Source organism: Triplophysa dalaica, chromosome 12 (genome assembly GCF_015846415.1).
Source record: "Triplophysa dalaica isolate WHDGS20190420 chromosome 12, ASM1584641v1, whole genome shotgun sequence".
Lineage (NCBI taxonomy): Eukaryota > Metazoa > Chordata > Actinopteri > Cypriniformes > Nemacheilidae > Triplophysa > Triplophysa dalaica.
This window is the reverse complement of record NC_079553.1, coordinates 15,295,846-15,315,600: the sequence shown is the minus strand read 5'-3', so window position 1 is coordinate 15,315,600 and position 19,755 is coordinate 15,295,846. Positions and strand designations below refer to the sequence as shown.

The window sequence follows — 19,755 nt, the reverse complement described above, 5'->3', positions numbered from 1 at the left end:
AGCTGTAGCTTACCTGGTATTTAGTAAAACAGTTAGGTGAAACAGTAAGCTATGAATTATGAATAACTTGTCAAGGTAAAGGGAACTGCTGTGAACTTCAAAAATGGCACATTATAGTGACAAATGATCATTTAAAATGCCTAGCTGATTTGTTTAGAGTAGAAACAGATGTTTACCTCCTCTTCCCTCATTGTCTGCAGGCTTAACCTGAATGGGTCGATTCATCTGTAAAAACAAAACAAAAAGATCACTATTTTATGTATTGCAGAAACAAATATTGTATACAATGTGTGGACTGTAGAAATCTGATCAGGATAACACAGACACAGTGGATTACACAGTGTCAACAGTCATAAGAACAGATTGAGGCTGTGAGGAGGATAGTAGGCTTAATTGATTCACGCTACTCCAATGTATGTCCACTAGGGGGCCTCAACAAACTTCCAAGGGGGTCTCAAGAAGATATCATTTAACATTATAAAGACAATAAAATATTTGACAAAACAGGCATTAATTAAAGTATTAATATGAATCAATTAAAAAACAAACCATTTCTTAATTTATATTAAAATATTTGTTATGTTTAGGCCATGCTCTTGAATATTTTATTAGGTAAAAATTTGGTCTATGTGCTAAATCAACCAGAACAACAGGTTAGTCGAAAAGGATAAATTAAATAATATTCCAATTGTTGTTGCAAAGAAATGAATCATCAGAGATGAAACCAAATGTGCAGGAGAGAGAATTCACGCTCTATAGTTTCCTAGAGAGTCACAACAAATTCATTTGCAAAATGTCACAGGTGCAGAAATGTGCTTGCTGATAATGTGAAGTATAAAGACTGAAACATACACGAATAGGAGAAAGATGTAAATGTACCACAAACAACACATTTCCTAGACAGCAAAATAAGTAAAGGAGACTGTGGTGAGAAAGAGAGCAGAAGAGTTTGAGATACAGAGTATAATAGTAGCCTATTGTAATTATAGGATGATTATAGAATGGCACATGCAACCAGACTATTTAATTGATTAGCCAAACACACAACAACAACAACAAAAACAAACAGTTTATTAAATGTTTATTGTTTGAATCTGAGATGTGCTCAATGAGTGCTGGTCTTTGGACCAACAGCATTGGGACTTTTCCCTCCTCTACATCACTTCGCCAGTAGGTGGTGACGTGACTGTTTTTTTCTGTAATTTACTGTGACTCCTTTGTTTAAAAAATCTATCTCCAGCATTTGTCATTAAAGGTCCAGTGTGTAATTTTTGGGATGATCTATTGATAGACATGAAATATAATATTCATAGCTATGCCTTCAGAGCTTACACAATGAAGCATTGTGTTTTTATTACCTTAGAATGAGCTATTTCTATCTACATATGCAGCGGGCCCCCTTGCATGCAATTCGCCATATTCTGTCGGCTGTCATAGTGTTTCGAAAGGGAGGGGGAGGGGTGAAGTGAGTGGTTGGTTGCAATTCACAACCTTGCTGTTAGATTTCACTGACTGGACCTTCAAAATTTAGCTGACGTTGTAGTCCAAAATAATTCACAGTATTATTATAAAATTTTCATTCTCTCGATTTAGTGCCACGCTTGGGGAACAATAGTGAACGTAAGGATTTTTCTCTGAGAAAACCACTCACTCACTCACTCACTCACTCTGTTGTCATGGCAGCATGCTGAACACATGGTACGCAAACAAAGATGCTTGTTGTCAGGGGCAATAGTTCAACTCTGCAGTTGAATGAAGATAGATAGACAGCGGAGAGATGAACAATGCAGAATATAAAGAGGAGAATAAGAGCAGAATAAAATTGTGAGAAATGCTTATCATGCGAAACTCAATGCCACAATACCAGGGTTGCGAGTTGTTGTTAGGTTGTTTCTATATAGTTCTTCTGGGTAATGATAAGGTATTGCTATAAAATATCCAACCCTATATGAGCAGTAATAACAATAATGCTTAATTTAGCACTCGCTTTAGGAAGTTGGATTATAAAAGAGGTTACTCTTTGCTGTATGATTAAAATGTCCTGAGTAAATAGCAGGAAAACACTACGCTCTTTCTATTTTATGTTTCCCACGTTGCTTAAGTTAAAACAGCTAATCAACACACACAAAAATCATTTTGGGCAGAATCCTCTGGCCTACAAACTGTCAGCACCTTTTCATAATCCTAACAGATGAGTATTTCAATTAAACACATTCATTAACTCTCTCTCACACAAACAAATACATTTACACACCCTCTCTCGAGTCTACTCACTCTCAAATGTGCCTCAAGTATACTTTACACCAACATACACACGCACTGCAAATCTGGACCGCTGAAGTAATTCTGAAAGGATTTTTCATGGATTACAGAGTATTAAACCCAAGGATTATTCCATCAAATTGCATTCTACTCTCTATCAACAGCCTACACAGAATCACTGGACTAAACCATTGGACTAAACCATAAACTGTTGGGAGGGGTGTCTGTTTGAGTTTTAAGTTTGCTTTTGTTTTTACACTGACTGGACAACAATGAACTACACAAATATACACAAAACAATCATAAGGTGATAAGAATATATGACATGTTTGTATTTCTTATGTGGGTTTAAGAAGTATATTTGTATTTTCTTACCTTTCACTTACATCCATTCTACATGAGTCACTTGCATCATGCATGTTACCTAGCAACCTGCCATCTCCAACTCACCTGTATCTTTACAATAATCTCCCCCCTCCTGTTGGTAATGCATTCTCTCTTTCTCTGCTCTCTTTCTCAGCTAGCTACTTTATTTTTGTCTGTGTATAACGAGGGAAGGGCTTTTATCTGTTCTCTGCATGTCATATATATATTATCGCCATCTTACACATTTAAACAGTACTATACATATATTTACTTTGTTTTAAGATTGTAGTATAGATAACAGTACTCTTGGTTGCTGGAGTTCAAAATCTGAATAAATGTCTTTGTTCTGATGAACACCAGAGAAGATATTTTAAAGAATGTAGGACAGCAAACAGTTCTGGGCATACTTGACTACCTTTGTCATTTTTCCTACTATGGTAGTCAATAGGGTCCAAGAACTGTTTGGTTACAAGCATTCGTCCAAATATCTTTCTCTGTGTTCAAAGAGATGTATACTGTACATGTTTAAAACAACCAGAGAGTGAGTAATTCATGAAAGAATTTTCATTTATGTGTGAACTAGACCTTTAACCTTTTTGTGGTGTTAAGGTCTCTTTTAATAAGCAAATTATGCCATTTATTATTTCTTTAACCTCAAACATTTACTTAAGGTTTTCTCACCCATATCATACAAAAGCAGTTCTATTCATAATAAAATAAAAATATATGCTTTCCATATATGCTGTCCATGTAACTGTTGTAACTGGAATAAAGTAAACATATGTAAAGTGTTTTTACAAACTTTTTTAATGCTGTATTATTTTAAAATAGATTAATGGTCTGGGTAGGGTGACCACCCGTCCCGCTTTGCGTTAACCTTAGTTAACCTTTAATTGAAATCGCCATTAAAAATGTATTATGTTATATAACATTTTATCTATGCCTTATCTAATTATGTTGTCGTAGGAATAGACTTGAAAGGTAGAAAAAATATATAAAAATGTTTTCATTCAGTTATTATATCACAGTTTTATGCTACCTTTCATAGGTGTCCCACATTGACCCACACACAAACATTTACCTGTCCCACATTTGTTTTGTTGGGTGATGGTCACCCTAGCTCTGGGTCCTCTAGACCCGCAAATATTCCTTGAGAAAAATATATAAAATACCACAAGGGTTCATACTGTAGTCTCCATAATGTGGGTCGGTTCTCTAGTTTAAAACTATTTTCCCCTACAAGCTACAAAATATACATTTCAGTAAGTACCTCTACCAATGTACCATCTACTGTAATAGCATCAGTGTATCATGGTTCTAATACAGTACACAGTTTTCTGACTTTTTCCTTCATTAGAGTTACTGAACATTAAAGAAAACCACAGTAAAAAGGTTGAGATCTTCAAGAAACTAATATTTACAAACACAGAATGAAACTCCACAGCAATTGCTGCTGTATAACTCCACTGCTCTCTCTCTCTCTCTCTCTGCTTCACGGGTCAAATCAGTAAAACCCTGTCAGATATCTCAGAGTAGATTGACAGCTCTCAAAGCCTCCCATTAAGGCAAACTTTTGTTTCTGGTCCCTCATTTCCCATCCTCCCACAACCTGGGTCAGCCCTATTCATCTCTGCATGCTCCCTTTATCTTGAGTCATGACCTTTCTGAGCTACTCCAGCTTTCATTCATCTCATCTCCAAATCTCTTTTTTCATCGTGGAATGAACAGAGAAGAGAAAGAGATAGTCAATTAGAAATGAGAAACTGGGGTCATTTGAAATTCAACATCATCTAAACATTTATTTGGTATGTTATTTGAGCATCCTTCTTTACTGAGTTACTAGATCACCGATACTCACTCCTCACTGGCTAATCAGGATTCACTACACATCAGATTTACAACTGCGCTGTGTGACTCCTATTTAACCTCCAGAAATCCTCTTGACTTTGCTCTGGTCTTAACACTGGTTGCCAGCAGCTGCTACAGTTGAATGTATGCCACTGTCTCTGTATAATGTTACAGCACAGCCACCTCCCCGCCTCTGTGCTACACAGAATCTATTACTATCCAATATAGAACTGTACATCCTGGCACGGACACAGAAAATGGATTTCACAGCCCCTTTATGTAACCGCTCAGAGAGAGACTGCTTGTGTTTCTTTTGAGTCACTTTAATAAGAAAGTCTCAGCTTTTAAGTTTAAGCTTTGCTGAACCTGAGTACAAATTTCATTCTCACGTGTTAAAAAATGACCATAAAAATACCTTGAACCATTCTAAAGATTTTAATTCCAGTCACATTCTAACACCTGCCTTTTATATTTTTGTAATATTTGGCTTAAAGCTTGAATACACTACACGACTTTATAAAATCTGATAGATAAAAAAACTAGACATCGCGCACTTGCAGACTTTTTGAAAGTTTGCTGAGTAAAACAAGGCTTTACACACTACACAATCAAATCTGCAGACTGGCGCATACTTTATGGAACAAGTTCAAACTGAAAATCTATGTAGTGTAATACTGTTTGTGTTTGTGGTTGTGTGTGGCGTGTGTGCGTGCATGCGTGTGTGAGTACCGGTTTGGGTGTAATTGTGCAATTCTTCGAAAATATTTTCACAAATATAATAAAATATGTTGACAATAGACATTTTGAAGTGGCCATCACAAAGTTATATTGGTATGACCAATGCATGTACACTTAAAAAAAAACAGTTTTGGTCAAAGAGAGAAGACCCAAGCATTGGGTACACATTAACCTAGACAATGTTAATAATTGACCAAACATTTGGCTGAAACATCCCACCCAGCATAGGTTAATTTAAAGTTGTGTCTGTCTTTTTTACCCAACACTGGGTTAAAAATAAAAAGTAGTGTACATGTTTTAAAGTGTACATGTAGTGGTCATACCAATGTACATTTTCCCTAAATCTAACCCTTACCGAAACTTGTTGACATTATTAGCAAAACAATTGTGATAGTATTTTATACAGTGATGACCACTTCAAAATGTCTATTGTCAACATTTTTTACTATGTAAAGTGTTTGAGAGGTCCACACTAATACAGTTTCTGTCTCCTATGTGTGTGATTCTGAAACATAAGTGCTGTGTGTGCTTAATGGCCACTAATTACATTTAGATGAATGTGTTTGTGATTTATGTCCTTGCTCCTACACACTTACAAAAGCAAGGTCTAATTTGCAAATGGTGTGCACCCTCACAACACAAACGTGCTTCACAGCAAAGGCACACACATGTAATCCCTGCACTCTTAACACACAGTCATTCATCCAGGAATGCCACATTTTCTAAATGCCCAGTAACAGATGTCCTTGCTACAATATACACAACACGTGCAAACATGTGAATGTCCTTTTTTCATTAAAACACCCATATAAATTACCAGTGATGTACACACAACCAGAATTCCACCTATCTATATTTATTTACATTCTGTCCCTCTGCCTTTCCATCAATCAATCTAAATAAAAGAAGAGAGGGAGATATAAACAGAGGTGCAGCTGAAAGCAGTATAAAGTCTTTTGTCTTTGTTTGCCCTCATTATTGGTCCATTGTCTTTTTTGGTCTCTCCCGAAATAAAACCAATTTCTGTGCTTCAATGATGCACAAAAAGTGCCATCTGTTACCCCAGCCCCCAATACAGGGGGGGTATACTCCAACCTATCCCAACAAGAAATGGTCAATTATATAAAATGAATGATCAAACCAACATCACACCACTACTCTAACATATCCCAAACCCTGCCTAACACTGACTGCAATTATTAGACCTGGGTGACTTTTATGAGCGATCCTTATCATAAAATTACTTGTAGAGTTTTATTTCATAATGCACATGGTGGGACAGAGATGAAGATTAAAATGGATTTTGATGTGACCACAAAAGAAAGAGACGGACAGAGACCGAAAAGTGTGATAGGAAGAACACAGTGTACGACATACAGAAAGACAGACAGACAGGAGGGTGACAGGGACAGAGTGCGAGACAATGACAAAGTGTGAGACAGACTGATAGAAAAGGATAAAAAAGGGAGAGACAGAGTAGAGTGTTGGTGTTTGACACAGATAAATAGACAGAAGAGGGTAAAATGGACAAACGTTGTAGTGAGATAGATAATAACTGAGACAAGGACAAAAAGGGAAAACGAGAACAGTCTAGCCAAAGAGAGAAAATGGGTGGACACAAGAAGGGAGAGAGAGAGAGAGAGAGAGAGAGAGAGAGAGAGAGAAAGAGAGAGACAGCAGAAGAAGGCAGAGATACAGATTGAGAGAAGATTGAAATAGTGATCTTCACCGAAAGGTCAGTTTGGTGTCACGCTGGTAAAAGGATTCATTACTACATTTACACCTCACCAACTCTCCATCGCACTTCTATGTCTGTCCAATCCTTGTCTGTGACAAACATCTATTCCAGAGCTTAACACATCTGGGTATGCAGACTACGTTTAAATGCAATATTTTAGAGTGCTTGCATCTTGAAAAGGTTTTTGTGTGAATAATCCGAATAATCTCAAGGGAAATCTGCAGCTCGCCAGAGTGATCCAAATGGCACACACAAAATAATCTGAGCCAAATCTTGCTGTGTGTAAAAGACACACATACAGAGAGATAGCTGGACATGAAAGGTTAACGGACCTCGCCGTACCCTCGTCAAACACAGAGATGACTTACCCCAGGCAGGGTTTTCTGTTCATGAAGAGCACTTTGTGCTTTAAGGGCGGACTCCCGTGCGCAATATGTTAAAAAGGCACATCCTAAAAGGCACAGGAAGACAGAGGGAGAAAGAGAGAGAGAGAGAGAGAGAGAGAGAGATTGTTAGTAGTTAGTATTTTTATTCAATAAATTAAATATCATTATTATATAAACTAAATGTGTAATATTTGTATGTATTTATATTGAATGTATGACTTTATGTAAGAACATATTTAAAAGAACAATGGGAAGCAAACAACATTGCCCCCATTGACTTCCAATGTACATGAACTCAAAACCACTGAAACATTTCTCAATATATCTTCTTTTGTGTTTCACAGTAGAAAGAGTCAAATGCATGTTTTGAATGACTGAATAAGCTTATTCATAAATTGATTTATTCTTTTCTGTTTAACTTGCCTTTTTTACTTTCGTTGCAATCAGTATCTAAAGTAGAGGGAGCGTCATAGCACATGAGGTAGTGACAGCATCTCACACTGAATTTTGCACTGTGTTTGATCATTTTATTTTCCCAGCAGAGTTTCTGTCAATTACCCTGTACTCCTCAACCAACCCACACGTACATAAAGCTACAAAGAAAGCACAGGGCATTGGCTTACACTTAAAATTCTTAATGAGAGACGATGCCTGTACATTATAAGAACATACAAACCATGAGGAATAACACACATTTTTATAGGTAGGGCCTATTTTGCAGCACTCACATCCAAAATGCAAAACAGGTGAAGTGGTCCATTCAAACAGGGCAATGAGTGTTTTGAAAAATTGAAGCTATATTTCACTTAAAGGGGTCATATGGTGCAAATAAGTGTTTTGCTGTGTCTTTGGTATGATATAAGTCGCCCATGCATGTATAAGACACGTAAAATTGCAAATAATAAAGTGTCTGAACAAAAGATGCATTCTATCTAAAAGCGAAAGCTCACCCAGACATGCCTGAAATGCCTCGTGTAACAACACCCCCACAAATCTACATCAGTTCGTTGTATGATTTGACTAAGACCGCCCAAATGTATATGCAAGTAACGTGGGCGTACCTATCAGTATAATTGCTTTGGAACCTGATGTTCCAAACATGGTAAGAGGCATTACATTTCAATCCCAGGGGATTGCAAATACCTATTTAAAATGTATAGGATAAAGCAATGTAAGTCGCTTTGGATAAAAGCGTCTGCCAAATGCCTAAATGTAAATATTATATGAAAGCCCAATACGTCATAAATTTTCATTCATGAAAAAAATTACATAAAGAATCACCTTCTGTTTTTCCAAAGAAAGCAATTCATATGGCGAGGTGAAGACAGAAGATTTATTTTAGGACGAACTATTCCTTGGTTCTTTTACTCTACAAGAGCTCAGTACCCTCAGAAATCTGCTTAATTAAATCAGGGTCAAGCTCCCAAATGGCTCATTCACATTTGGTACACATCACACAAAAGACTGAAACCTAATACTCGACAGAGAACAGAAATCAAAAGACTTCAAAACGAAACAGAGAGAAAGAGAGAAAGACTTCCTGGTATTACTATCAAATGCAATATCTCTCGTATGCTGCAGTTTATACTGTAGCTGTTCACACCACCCTGGATAACAACAAAAGACTTAATAATGAGTTGAGGATATACAAATAAATAATAGATCAGCATCATCAGAAAACTGTGCCCTACTGGCCAACTAACATGAGTGGTCATTTTGTCTCAAATTGACAATCCTGTCAATGTATGCACCTAGGCTATATAAATTATTTCTGTTTGTGAAATATGATCTATAGACTAGATAAGGATGTCAGCCTTTTAAAAATACATTTGTGTAAAGTAACATTCAACATAATCCTCAGTACTATGGAAGCATATTGGTTGCTATATTCAATTTGAAATGCAATATGCAAAATGGCAATGCAGTATGTAAAATGACAATGCAATTGTGTATCAAAATATACATTTCAAATAACATAGGTGGAACATTAAGTGCAAAATGAAAATAAAATTCAATTATATCAATTACATTTGTCAGTACCTACACTAGTTTTAATATGATATTTAAATAGATATTTTTAAAGCCCTTTAAATTGCAAAATTAAAATGAAAATGCATTCCCGGATTGATTATATGTGTTTAAGATAGTCAAGCAAAACTGTAGCAAAAAGAAAAATTCTAATGTTCCCTAAATGCAGTAACATTAACAGGTTGAACATTTGGGATTGCATTTTCATTTACACACAGCGCGTTGAGTGTTGCAAAATTCAATGTGGACTTGACAATGCATTTCGAGCTGACCACGCCCCCTCCCCGGTACAGCGTCATTGCGTGAAGGCGGAGCCAGCATCGCTAGTTACGTGTGTTGTTTTGAGGTGTTGAAAACACATACGACAGCAGAGATAATAAAAGCGTTAAATCACTTGAACATACACGTTTTCATCATAAAGAAGTTCAGTATTTGTTGTCTTGTTCTGAAGAGTGGTCTCACAACACGACCATTTCTGAACGACTGTGTGAAGATATTGACCACATTGAATTTTGCAACACTCAACGAGCGGTGTGCAAATGGAAGAGCGATCCCAAATGTTCAACCTGCTAATGTTAATGCATTTAGGGAAAATTATATTATAATTTGCTTTTTGCTACAGTTTTGCTTGACTATCTTAAACAGATATAATCAATCCGGGGAATGCATTTTAATTTTGCCACTTAAAGAGCGTTTAAAATTTCCATTTAAATAACATATTAAAACTAGCGTAGGAACTGACAAATGTAATTGATATAATTTAATTTTTATTTTCATTTTGCACTTAATGTTGCACATATGTTATTTAAAATGTATATTTAACTACACAATTGCATTGTCATTTTACAACCAATATACTTCCATACAGTACTCTCATTCATATCATCCCACTGTAACTAAAATAAAGTGACGTTGTATTGCGAACAGGCTGCACGTTTGAGTCGTGACTTTACACAGGTGCTGAAGCGTACAACGCCTCCACTCCACGTCTCTTTACCTTTGTGCACGCCCGTGTACTTGTCCTTGATCACCGTCAGCTCGTAGATCTTGCCGAACTGCTCGAAGATCGGCTTCAGGTCCTTCTCCTCCAGATTGCGCGGGATCTGCCCGATGAAGAGTTTGATCGCGTCAGGCTCCTTCATTAGTGCGACGGTGCGATGCTGCTGCCCGGGTTCAGGACGCGAGATGAGCGGGCACAGATTGAGCAGGTGTCCGGGAGTGAGAGACGGAGACAGAAAAGGATGGGAGGATGGTGTCTATGAAGGCGGATTATAAAAACAGTGAATGGAGGGCAGGATAGTAGGATATTTAAACGTCACAATCTAAGCATCATATTTATAACTTTTTACGTGCTACCCTGGTACACTGTAAAAAAGCAAAATAAAATTCTACACGATCACTGGAAATGGACTGTCGCGAGTATAGAAATCATATTGATTTAGTCATATTAAATAATATAATATTCTTCAAATATATTTAAAACATTCTTTATGGTTTTAGGTTAGGCCTAATAGGAAAATAACTAGTGCCGTTTATCCACCCATCAATTCTAACTGCGTATATTTTATAGCCAATGCTAAATGCATTATTAGGAGGCTTAAAAATAAAAAAAATGCTTTAGACACTAGATATTAAATATGAATGAAAAGAATCATATCTTGTAGAATCACGTTAAAAAAACTGGATTATATTTCCACAATATTGAAGATAATCTACAATATAACTAGTACGCCCTGAAAGCGAAGGTAGCCTAAATAAAACACACGCACATCCTTTGTTTGAGCAGCGAGCGAATTGTAGCCTACATCTCAGGGAACGGATAACGGGCTACTCTACACGTACAGAATAAAAAAAACACGCAGGCGGAAAAACAAGAAACATCTCACCTTAAAGAAAGCTTTTTCGCGAGAAATATCTTGATGCCTCCTCTCTAGATCCCGGCGTGGGCGTGCGTGGTTTTTTCCACGCGTGTCGCTCTGTGTACTAAACGATTCACGCGTGACTGTTTTCCTCGCTTCAGCTCACTCACTGTGACTCACTGTCAATCAAACCCCAGTCACACCTCTTGCATTTAGTAAAATCCGAATCTACACAATTGTAATATTTTACTTCTAGTGTAATCATGTGTTGTAAACTGTAGGTAATATGTAAAGTAATCCAACGCATTCAGGCTACCCTGTCGTGGTTTTCATCCTTCACTGTGTTCTACATCTGTGTTTATTCTTGTTTGCACGCCGCCGCCCCCATTTCTGACGTCAATTTCGGTGTCTCCCTCTCACTAGCTCTGACAAGCTCGTGATGTAACAAGCAGGGATCATCAGCAACGCTCACACTCCCATTTGTTGACAAAGAAACGCAACACAAACCCATTTTACGAACCCGTTTCTTTATTCAATCAATCTACCTTTTTTATAAAATAATTCAATTCACAACTCGTTAATGACTATCCATACTTTAACTCCAGTATTCTTTAAAATGTGTTTTTGTTTTTGATATGGTTGAGCTTTTGGCTGATAGTCCCTAAAACGCCCATTGTTATCGCATCGAGCTCTGACCGTGGTGCTGAACACACACGAACTGCTGTAATTTTTAGACAATAGCCATGTGTATATCATTTCGGTGTCTATAGGTAAACCTTCTGTGGTGTTCACTTGTTAAACGGATTGTTTTGATAATCATTTCATGTCTTTTATCATAGGGCTTTTGCCAATGTCATACAATTCTAAAGGATGTTTGAGATTATGTAGGCTAACAGTGTTATGAGTCATGAATAATGAGGGTGACAGTTAAGATTAACACGGAGCTCTATGTTCCAAATGTGCCTTGCGGGGTACAGTGAAAAGGTCACCATCTGCCTCTATAGTGCCCTAGATTACGATCTCCTCTCATTGTGACGGACAGTTTTGTATAGTCTTTACATGCGCATATAGACAGTGTCAATCATCAAAGCTTAGGTTTATGATTTCCTCTTAAGGTCTGACAGGTGGTTTAGCACAGAAATCTACCTCAAAACACACGCAGATTCTCAATTAACCCCTTGCACTCCGGACATGTCAGCACACATGTTGGGGTTTTGGACCCGATCTGAGTCCATTTTAGTTAAACCTGAAGCATCGGAACACAGCCCCCTTCTGGCGAGAGTCAGTCTATGCAGTAAATCGTAACGAGATCAGAAACGACTAGAGATGACTGTAGGCCTTATCCAAAGTCACTACAGACAGCACTGAAACTATTTTTGTGTATATTTTAGGCCTTCAGCCAAATAATGCTTTATTTTTTTCTTCAGAACAAGATTAACTTTTATATTTTTTTGTGTATCCTATGTTTAAACTAACTGATCACAACACGAATGAGCAGAATAAAACAAGATTAGGAACAGCATATTTCCACTAACATTTAATGGCTCATTCAATGCATATAAACTTTTTTTTAAGTTTTGTTTGAAAATAGTTTGTTCTCTTTTCTTCTTGGTTTTTATATTTTGCTGTTTAATGTGATGACACTTTGAAGTGCCCACATATAACTAAATTGGAATTTCATGTAAATCATTTATCACATTTTGTTAATGATATTTTATCAAATGTAACTGTTAGGTTTAGTAAAATAATTATACGAGAGCATCATTGGGAACTGTATTAGCGGTAAATAAGCCAAATCAAAGAATATCAAAACAGTGGTCTGATTTGAGGATTGTTTATTATGAATAATAATTGTGGTAAAATTCACACATTTTTCATAACAAAGCAATAAGAAATTTTTACCATGAGTTGATTTTGAACACAGTAACTGCTCCATTTAAGAAAACAAATAAATTATATGTTTTTTATTATAGATAAATAACAATGTTTTATATATAAAATTCTTTCTAGTCTTACATAGTGTATCTGCTAATGGATTAAATGTATGTGATGCTATACAAACAGAATATATACATAAATTCTCAGGCACAACAAACATATATACACGCACGTACACACACACACACACACAAACAAATACACAAACCAATTTTGACGTTTTACTGAAAAAGAAACCCACCCCTTCTGCATGATTTATCTATGCATTCTGCTTATTTCAATTGCTCATTTGTATAAGAGGTTGGGGAAACCTAGTGGTTATAGCTATGGGCTGGTAACAGAAGTTCACATGTTTCATACGTAAGAACCCGAAGTTGATCCTGATGGACAATCCTAAACTGTATGTTGTTTTGGCTGTAAAATGACGCTTTATATGTAACATTATATCCTAACATGATTAACATACAAAGCACCAGTATCGTAACTAAAAATCATTCAACAAAAGCAGGGCTTGTGATGACATGTTAAAAACAGGGAATGCACAGAAAAAACAAAGTCTTAAATCTCATGATAGTAATATTAAAACTGGTATGGCTTCGGAGTGTTCAATAATACCCATTTCTGAATTTATATTGTGGGCAACTAATGAAAAAACCTGGAGCATATATGAAGTATTAAATGACTGATACATTCTGACCAAACTGACCGGAAGTTCATTATGTAAAGGAAGAAAGAATCAGATATTAACTCTTTATATCATATGTAAAACATTTAGAACAGTTGTGGGTCATACATTCAGACAGCTATGAGCACATGTATACTGTATTATGATAATATTGTAGGACTTTTAATATTTGTGTATAATACAAATTAGGGTCTAAGCCAAAGTGAGTGCTTTGGGGGGGGGGGGTTATTCTACTGCTGCCTTCAAATCCTCTTGGCAATTAAAAACAAAATCATAACATAGATGTGGTTCTTTAGGTCAAAACAGATGGACGAATTGGGCAATTTTATGTTTTCTCAAAAAAAAAAAAAGGGCACTTTGGGCAACACAATGAAGAATAAAGCATGTGTAGGTACATGCGTGTTTGCTTATCAATCTCTTGCTGCCACAGAGAATCGTGGGCAAATTTTATCTCTATTCTTCATCAACAGTACAAAAAATATGTACAAAATAAATACACGCAACATTCACAACTAAAACTCAGCAATAGCAATTTGCTTCCTCCAAGATTCTTTAATTGCCCTCACGAAACCATAATAAATGGTAATATACTAGAAAACGTTATGCAATATATTAAATAATACATTTCCATATATTGGAACCAAGTGCTTATTTTTAATATATGAAAAGCAAAATTCCTTATATTCATTATATTGTAATATTGAAATGTATTATTTTATATATTTTCAAATATTTATAAAAAATATTGACAGTTAATTTACAGGAAAACCTTTCTTTGCACAAGATTGCCACACCCCCAACTCAGATTGAGTCAAGTTTTGTTTGCGACATTCTTGTGTGTTTATCTCGCAAATAATCATTCTGACATGACTTGATGGCAGCAAAAGTGTATATGTTTGTAGAATCTGGTATTCTTAAAGGGATAGTTCACCCAAAAATAAATTTGTGTCATCATTTGCTCATCATCGAGTTGTTCAAAATCTGTAAACATGTCTTTGTTCTGATGAATACAGAGAAAGATATTTGGAATAATGCTTCTAACCAAACAGATATTGCACCCCATTGAGTCCCACACATTGAACACAAAAGACATTTTGAAGAATGTAGGACAGCAAACAGTCCTGGGGCACTTCCGACTACCATTGTATATGGGACTCAATGAGGGGCAATATCTCTTTGGTTATATGCATTCTTCCAAATGTCTCTCTGCGTTAAACAGAACAAAGAAATTAATAAAGATTTGGAACAAGTCAAAGGTGAGTGACAGAATTTTTTTTTTGGGTTCCTGCTTATTAAACAAAATACCCGTGATATTTCTTTAAATTCTGTCGATTATCTTGTGAAACACTTCATGTGACATGTGTGTGACAAAGAGATTATTATTATCTTCATATAAGTGTCCAGAAAATGGACCTGTGACATCAGTGCATTTGTTTAGTTAAAGGTGTTTGGCATCCTCACTGATAGTATAGTGTACTAAACAGTCCAAGCACTGGTGAATCTTCATCACTGGTAATAAAGCTACTGTTGTGCAGAGATCTCGATGAAGTCGTTCCTAATGAACCCATGTTTTGAACTTTCGTTTTAAAGGGTTCCAGATCTAATCTCAGTTCATTCCATTTAGATTTGATGTAGGCTCTGATTGGCAATTTTTTTATGTTTTCTACAAACGAATCACTGATTGGCTTAGGTTTAGGCTCTGATTGGCCTGTAGTTAATCTCAGTAAGCGCTAGGTCGACATCTGTTTGACCTTTAACCCTTGTAGTGTCATTGTCTTTTGGCCCGCTGGGCACTCTGTGTACAGGAAGCGCAGCAGGCGGTCTTGTAATAAGAGTAGACGCAAAGTCGAGCCTGAACCACAGTTACACAATTATGTCGTCTGTCTTTACAGTTCTCATCTGCAAAGAGACACAAAACCTTTATTCAGATACATTTCAAATATTCATATACATTTATATTTTTCCTCTCAATCATTTAAACACACATACACACCTTCAAAGGGGCTGCAGGGTATTGTGTTGCAAGATTGTTCGTGTGCAGGTTTGGATTCGAGGTTGCAGGCTGAGCTTTGCTGTTTGTCCACAGTCAGACAGCGTACCTCACGAGTCTGCATGCCATCGCCGCAGGATTGAGAACACTGGAGGAAAGAGAGAGTGATGTCAGAATGAGAGAAGATGCTGGGGGAACGTCATCCTCACATCATGTTCAGGTAACGTCATCCTCACCGAGGTCCATTCGGTTGTGAACCACTGCGGTTTGCAGGGCTGTAGTTCACACGGCTGAATTGGGGACGGTTTCTCCAGGTGTAAACACTCTCTGGCACTGGTCACTGTGAAGTCACTTCCTGTCTTTTTTACGCAGATGACGTCCCTGCGCTGGGTTCCATTCCCACACGCAGCATTGCACTGTTGAACAGAGACAGTCCAGCTTGACATGTCTCAATGAGACAGACCAACACTACAGGCATGTTATATTCTATTCTATTCTGCTCTGTTCTGTTCTGTTCTTCACTCTTAAAAATAAGGGTGCTTAAAAGGTTCTTCACAGCGATGCCATTGTAAGAACCATTAAATCAAAGGTTCTTTAAAGAACCATCTCTTTCTTACCTTTTTTTAATCTGAAGAACCTTTTTACCACAAAGAACCTTTTCTTAAAACAAAAAAGTTCTTCAGCTGTTAAAGGTTCTTTATGGAACTATTTTGACAAAAAAAGTTCCTCTATGGCATCGTTAAGCACCTTTATTTTTAAGAGTGTATTCTATTCTATTCACTTGATTGTTAATACTATTTGACATTATTCTGATCTATTGTCACTATATTCTATTTGCCTTATTACAATACATTGTTTGCAATGCTAGTCTCATCTACTTTTTGTTCTGTTTAAAGGGAAAGTTCACCCAAAAATGAATATTCTGCCATGAATTACTCACTCTAGTTGTTCCAAATCTGTATACATTTCTTTGTTTGGTAAAACAGAGAAAGATATTTGGATGAACGCGTTTAACCAAACAGTCCTTCAAACCCATTGACTACCCAGTAGGAAATCTGACAATGGTAGTCAAAAGTGCCCCAGAACTGTTTGCATTCCAACATTCTTTAAAATATGTTCAATAGAACAAAAAATGATATAGTAACTTTTCCTTATATGTAAGTCAATGGGGTCCAAGAACTGTTTGGTTAAAAGCATTCTTCCAAATATCTGTCTTTGTGTTTATCATAACAAAGAAATGTAGACAGATTTGGAACAACTTGAGCATGATTAAATGGTGACTGAATTTCTATTTTTGGTTGAACTATCCCTTTAACTTCAAATATTAAATTCAAATGTTGTTGTCTATTCTACGTTCAAACTATTCTTTGTTTGACAAATTCCATTCTGATCTGTTCTATATACTTCCTTGTTGAACAGAGACAGTCCACCTCAATCCAGTCTCACCTGTCCCCACTGTCCGGTGTACCAAAGGTTGGTGGGTGTGCAGGGACCCCCGTTACAGGCCTTCATATCGGCCGGTTTGTCCTCCACACAATCTCCTCCTCCATCTCCTTCTCTCCTCCCTCCTCTAGACAAACACACCACATCTCTCCGCTGGACACCTGGACCGCATGATGCAGAACACTAAAAGAATAAAAGAGAGTAACAAGCTATTATATTAAACTTGCCGGTAAAAATCTTAAAAGGAATCCAGTATATAGAGAGATTTATGTCTTATTAATATGTTGTAATAGCCATACACTACAAGCATTTGTAGTTAGAAATACATCAAATATTTTCAATTCTTTAAAAAAAAAACTAAATGTAACACTCATTTTAACCTAAGAAGGCCGCCATGTTCTTTTTCAATAACGTAAAATGGTTGCACGCATTGACACCCAAACTAAACACAGACACACTAATCAGTTCTTCAGTAAATACAAGGTGCTGTAGGATAAAAAAGGTATATATACATAAATGATGCTAAAATAATAAAAAAAGAAAATAAAAACGCTATTTTGTGAATTGTCATTCATTTTTATATTGTTGATCAGAAACAATACAAACATACATATTAATCACCAAAATCATTTCGAATTTATTATACACAATTTTTTTAGCCATTATAAAATGCATTTTATCCAGATTTTGACTTCTTGATGTTGATTTATCAACATCAGTACCCTAACGTTATTGTCTTCTCTGTCATTAGCTGATGGGGCTAATATTCACGTGTGATCTAATACAGAATAAATAACCAAACCACAAGCATCTTTTTTTGTGTTTATCAAATGTGATTATGATGGCTGCTGATGTCTTAAATAGTTTTAAACGACCGTCTTTAAGACATTTAAGACTAGTATGGACTAATGGAGGTTTACCTTGAAGAGACACTTACTGATGCTGAACGAATTATTATTTTATGGCTGGCAGGCTGGCTTGTGTCAAGAGGACATAGCGCCACCTAATGTCCCTGTGTATTTATATATTCGATCTTATGTTTGATGTCTCATATTTTACTTTTATAATTGGAAAATGTGTGTATATTGCTGTAGCATAAAGAGGACGGGTTTTGGGTACAACCATTTGATGTCACGGATATGGTGCAAATAAATGGTGGCCTCTGAGTAAAAATATGTTTTCTACATTTTTGAATACTGTGACAGTTACACTGGTTTTTATTTTCACATTTACAAAGTCGATGCCATTGTTAATATATTAAGCCAAACATCTCTCTATACCAAAGGTTCTTTTTAAGTAACATGTCATTGCATTTTACAAAAAAACGAGCATGAATCTCACTGGTCGGTACTCACAGCGTTTGTCCAATCCGTGAAGTACCAGTTTGAGACACAGGGTCCCATTTGACAGTCTTCCGATTGTTGTGGGCGGAGCCTGTCATTGCACTCCCTCTCACTGACATCACTTCCATGATCACTGACACAGCGTACGCTCCTGGTTCTCTTTCCCACTCCACAATCCACTGAGCACTAAGGAATAAACAAATTCATAACATTTGATAAAACATTCATGTTCTTCAGTCAACACATTGTATGTATGTTTTTCTTAAGGAACACTTCTAATGTCTCAGACATGTTTTACCGTGCTCCAGTTGGTGCTGATCTCCCAGTGGGAGCAGACTCGCAGGTTGCAGGACTGAGTGGAGTTGGGCCTGGTGAGACTAGCACATCGCTGAGGATGAACCATTGTAGAGCGATTCCCGAAACTCTGCCTGCACTGTATGTGCCGCTGCTGCACGCCCCTGCCGCACGAGACACTGCATTCTGACCATGGCCCCATGTCCCAGCTAGACACACATACACAGGTTAATATATACCTGATGCTTATATATACATCTATGGGTCTGAGGGTTAATTTAACAAGATTTTTCGATATGGTGGCCTGATCTGCATTAAATTTGGTACATAAGTGTTTGGTTTAAGCCACTGCCTCGCAAAATGTCTGTGACATGTACACACGGTTACTCACAATGGTGGGCATGGATGGATGTTGCATGGTTCCTCTTCTGGGGCAGGTTTGGCTGCGGAGTCACACCTTCTGTCGTGGACTTCTTGATTTGTGTGTCTGTTCACACACACAATCTCTCTATATTGGGAGCCTACAAACACACATACATAAGAAAGGCAAATAACAGAAAAATGATCACTTTAATATATCATTGATTTCTCCTAGACATCAAGTGGTGAGCAAATGTAAATGTTTTCACCTGGGTTTCAGATATGACTTATGGAATAAATACACAAATCAAGTCTTCATTAAGATGTCTCCAATGTCACAAACTGAGCTCAGATTGATCAAGACGGCATTCCAATGTCAAGATGTCAACATTAATTCAAATATTTCTCATCAAACCAAATGGGCATGCGCTCACACTATATACTGTTTAACCAGTGGTGACAATGGCCGAAATGTAC

At 36.8% G+C, this 19,755-nt stretch overlaps 2 protein-coding genes across 4 annotated transcripts in view; both read right to left on the bottom strand.

The window, feature by feature from the left end:
• celf3b (cugbp, Elav-like family member 3b) overlaps positions 1-11,578 on the bottom strand; it is a 28,482-nt gene extending 16,904 nt beyond the window's left edge. The window contains exons 1-4 of one of the 3 annotated variants that reach the window (XM_056761851.1): positions 11,253-11,578; positions 10,364-10,622; positions 7,321-7,403; positions 177-225 (exon numbers count right to left, since the gene is read on the bottom strand). In XM_056761851.1, the coding sequence (XP_056617829.1) occupies positions 177-225; positions 7,321-7,403; positions 10,364-10,508 (277 nt within the window). In that variant the 5' untranslated portion in view covers positions 10,509-10,622; positions 11,253-11,578. Of the gene's footprint in view, positions 1-176; positions 226-2,274; positions 2,380-7,320; positions 7,404-10,363; positions 10,623-11,252 lie in introns of those variants that run through there. The other 2 variants (XM_056761853.1, XM_056761854.1) reach the window with 2 other exon arrangements.
• Positions 11,579-13,043: 1,465 nt separating this feature from the next.
• adamtsl4 (ADAMTS-like 4) overlaps positions 13,044-19,755 on the bottom strand; it is a 48,893-nt gene continuing 42,181 nt past the window's right edge. Inside the window, 7 exon segments of the mRNA XM_056762393.1 lie at positions 13,044-15,747; positions 15,842-15,986; positions 16,075-16,254; positions 17,285-17,464; positions 18,637-18,810; positions 18,923-19,127; positions 19,310-19,439. Coding sequence (XP_056618371.1) covers positions 15,617-15,747; positions 15,842-15,986; positions 16,075-16,254; positions 17,285-17,464; positions 18,637-18,810; positions 18,923-19,127; positions 19,310-19,439 — 1,145 coding nt within the window. The 3' untranslated portion in view covers positions 13,044-15,616.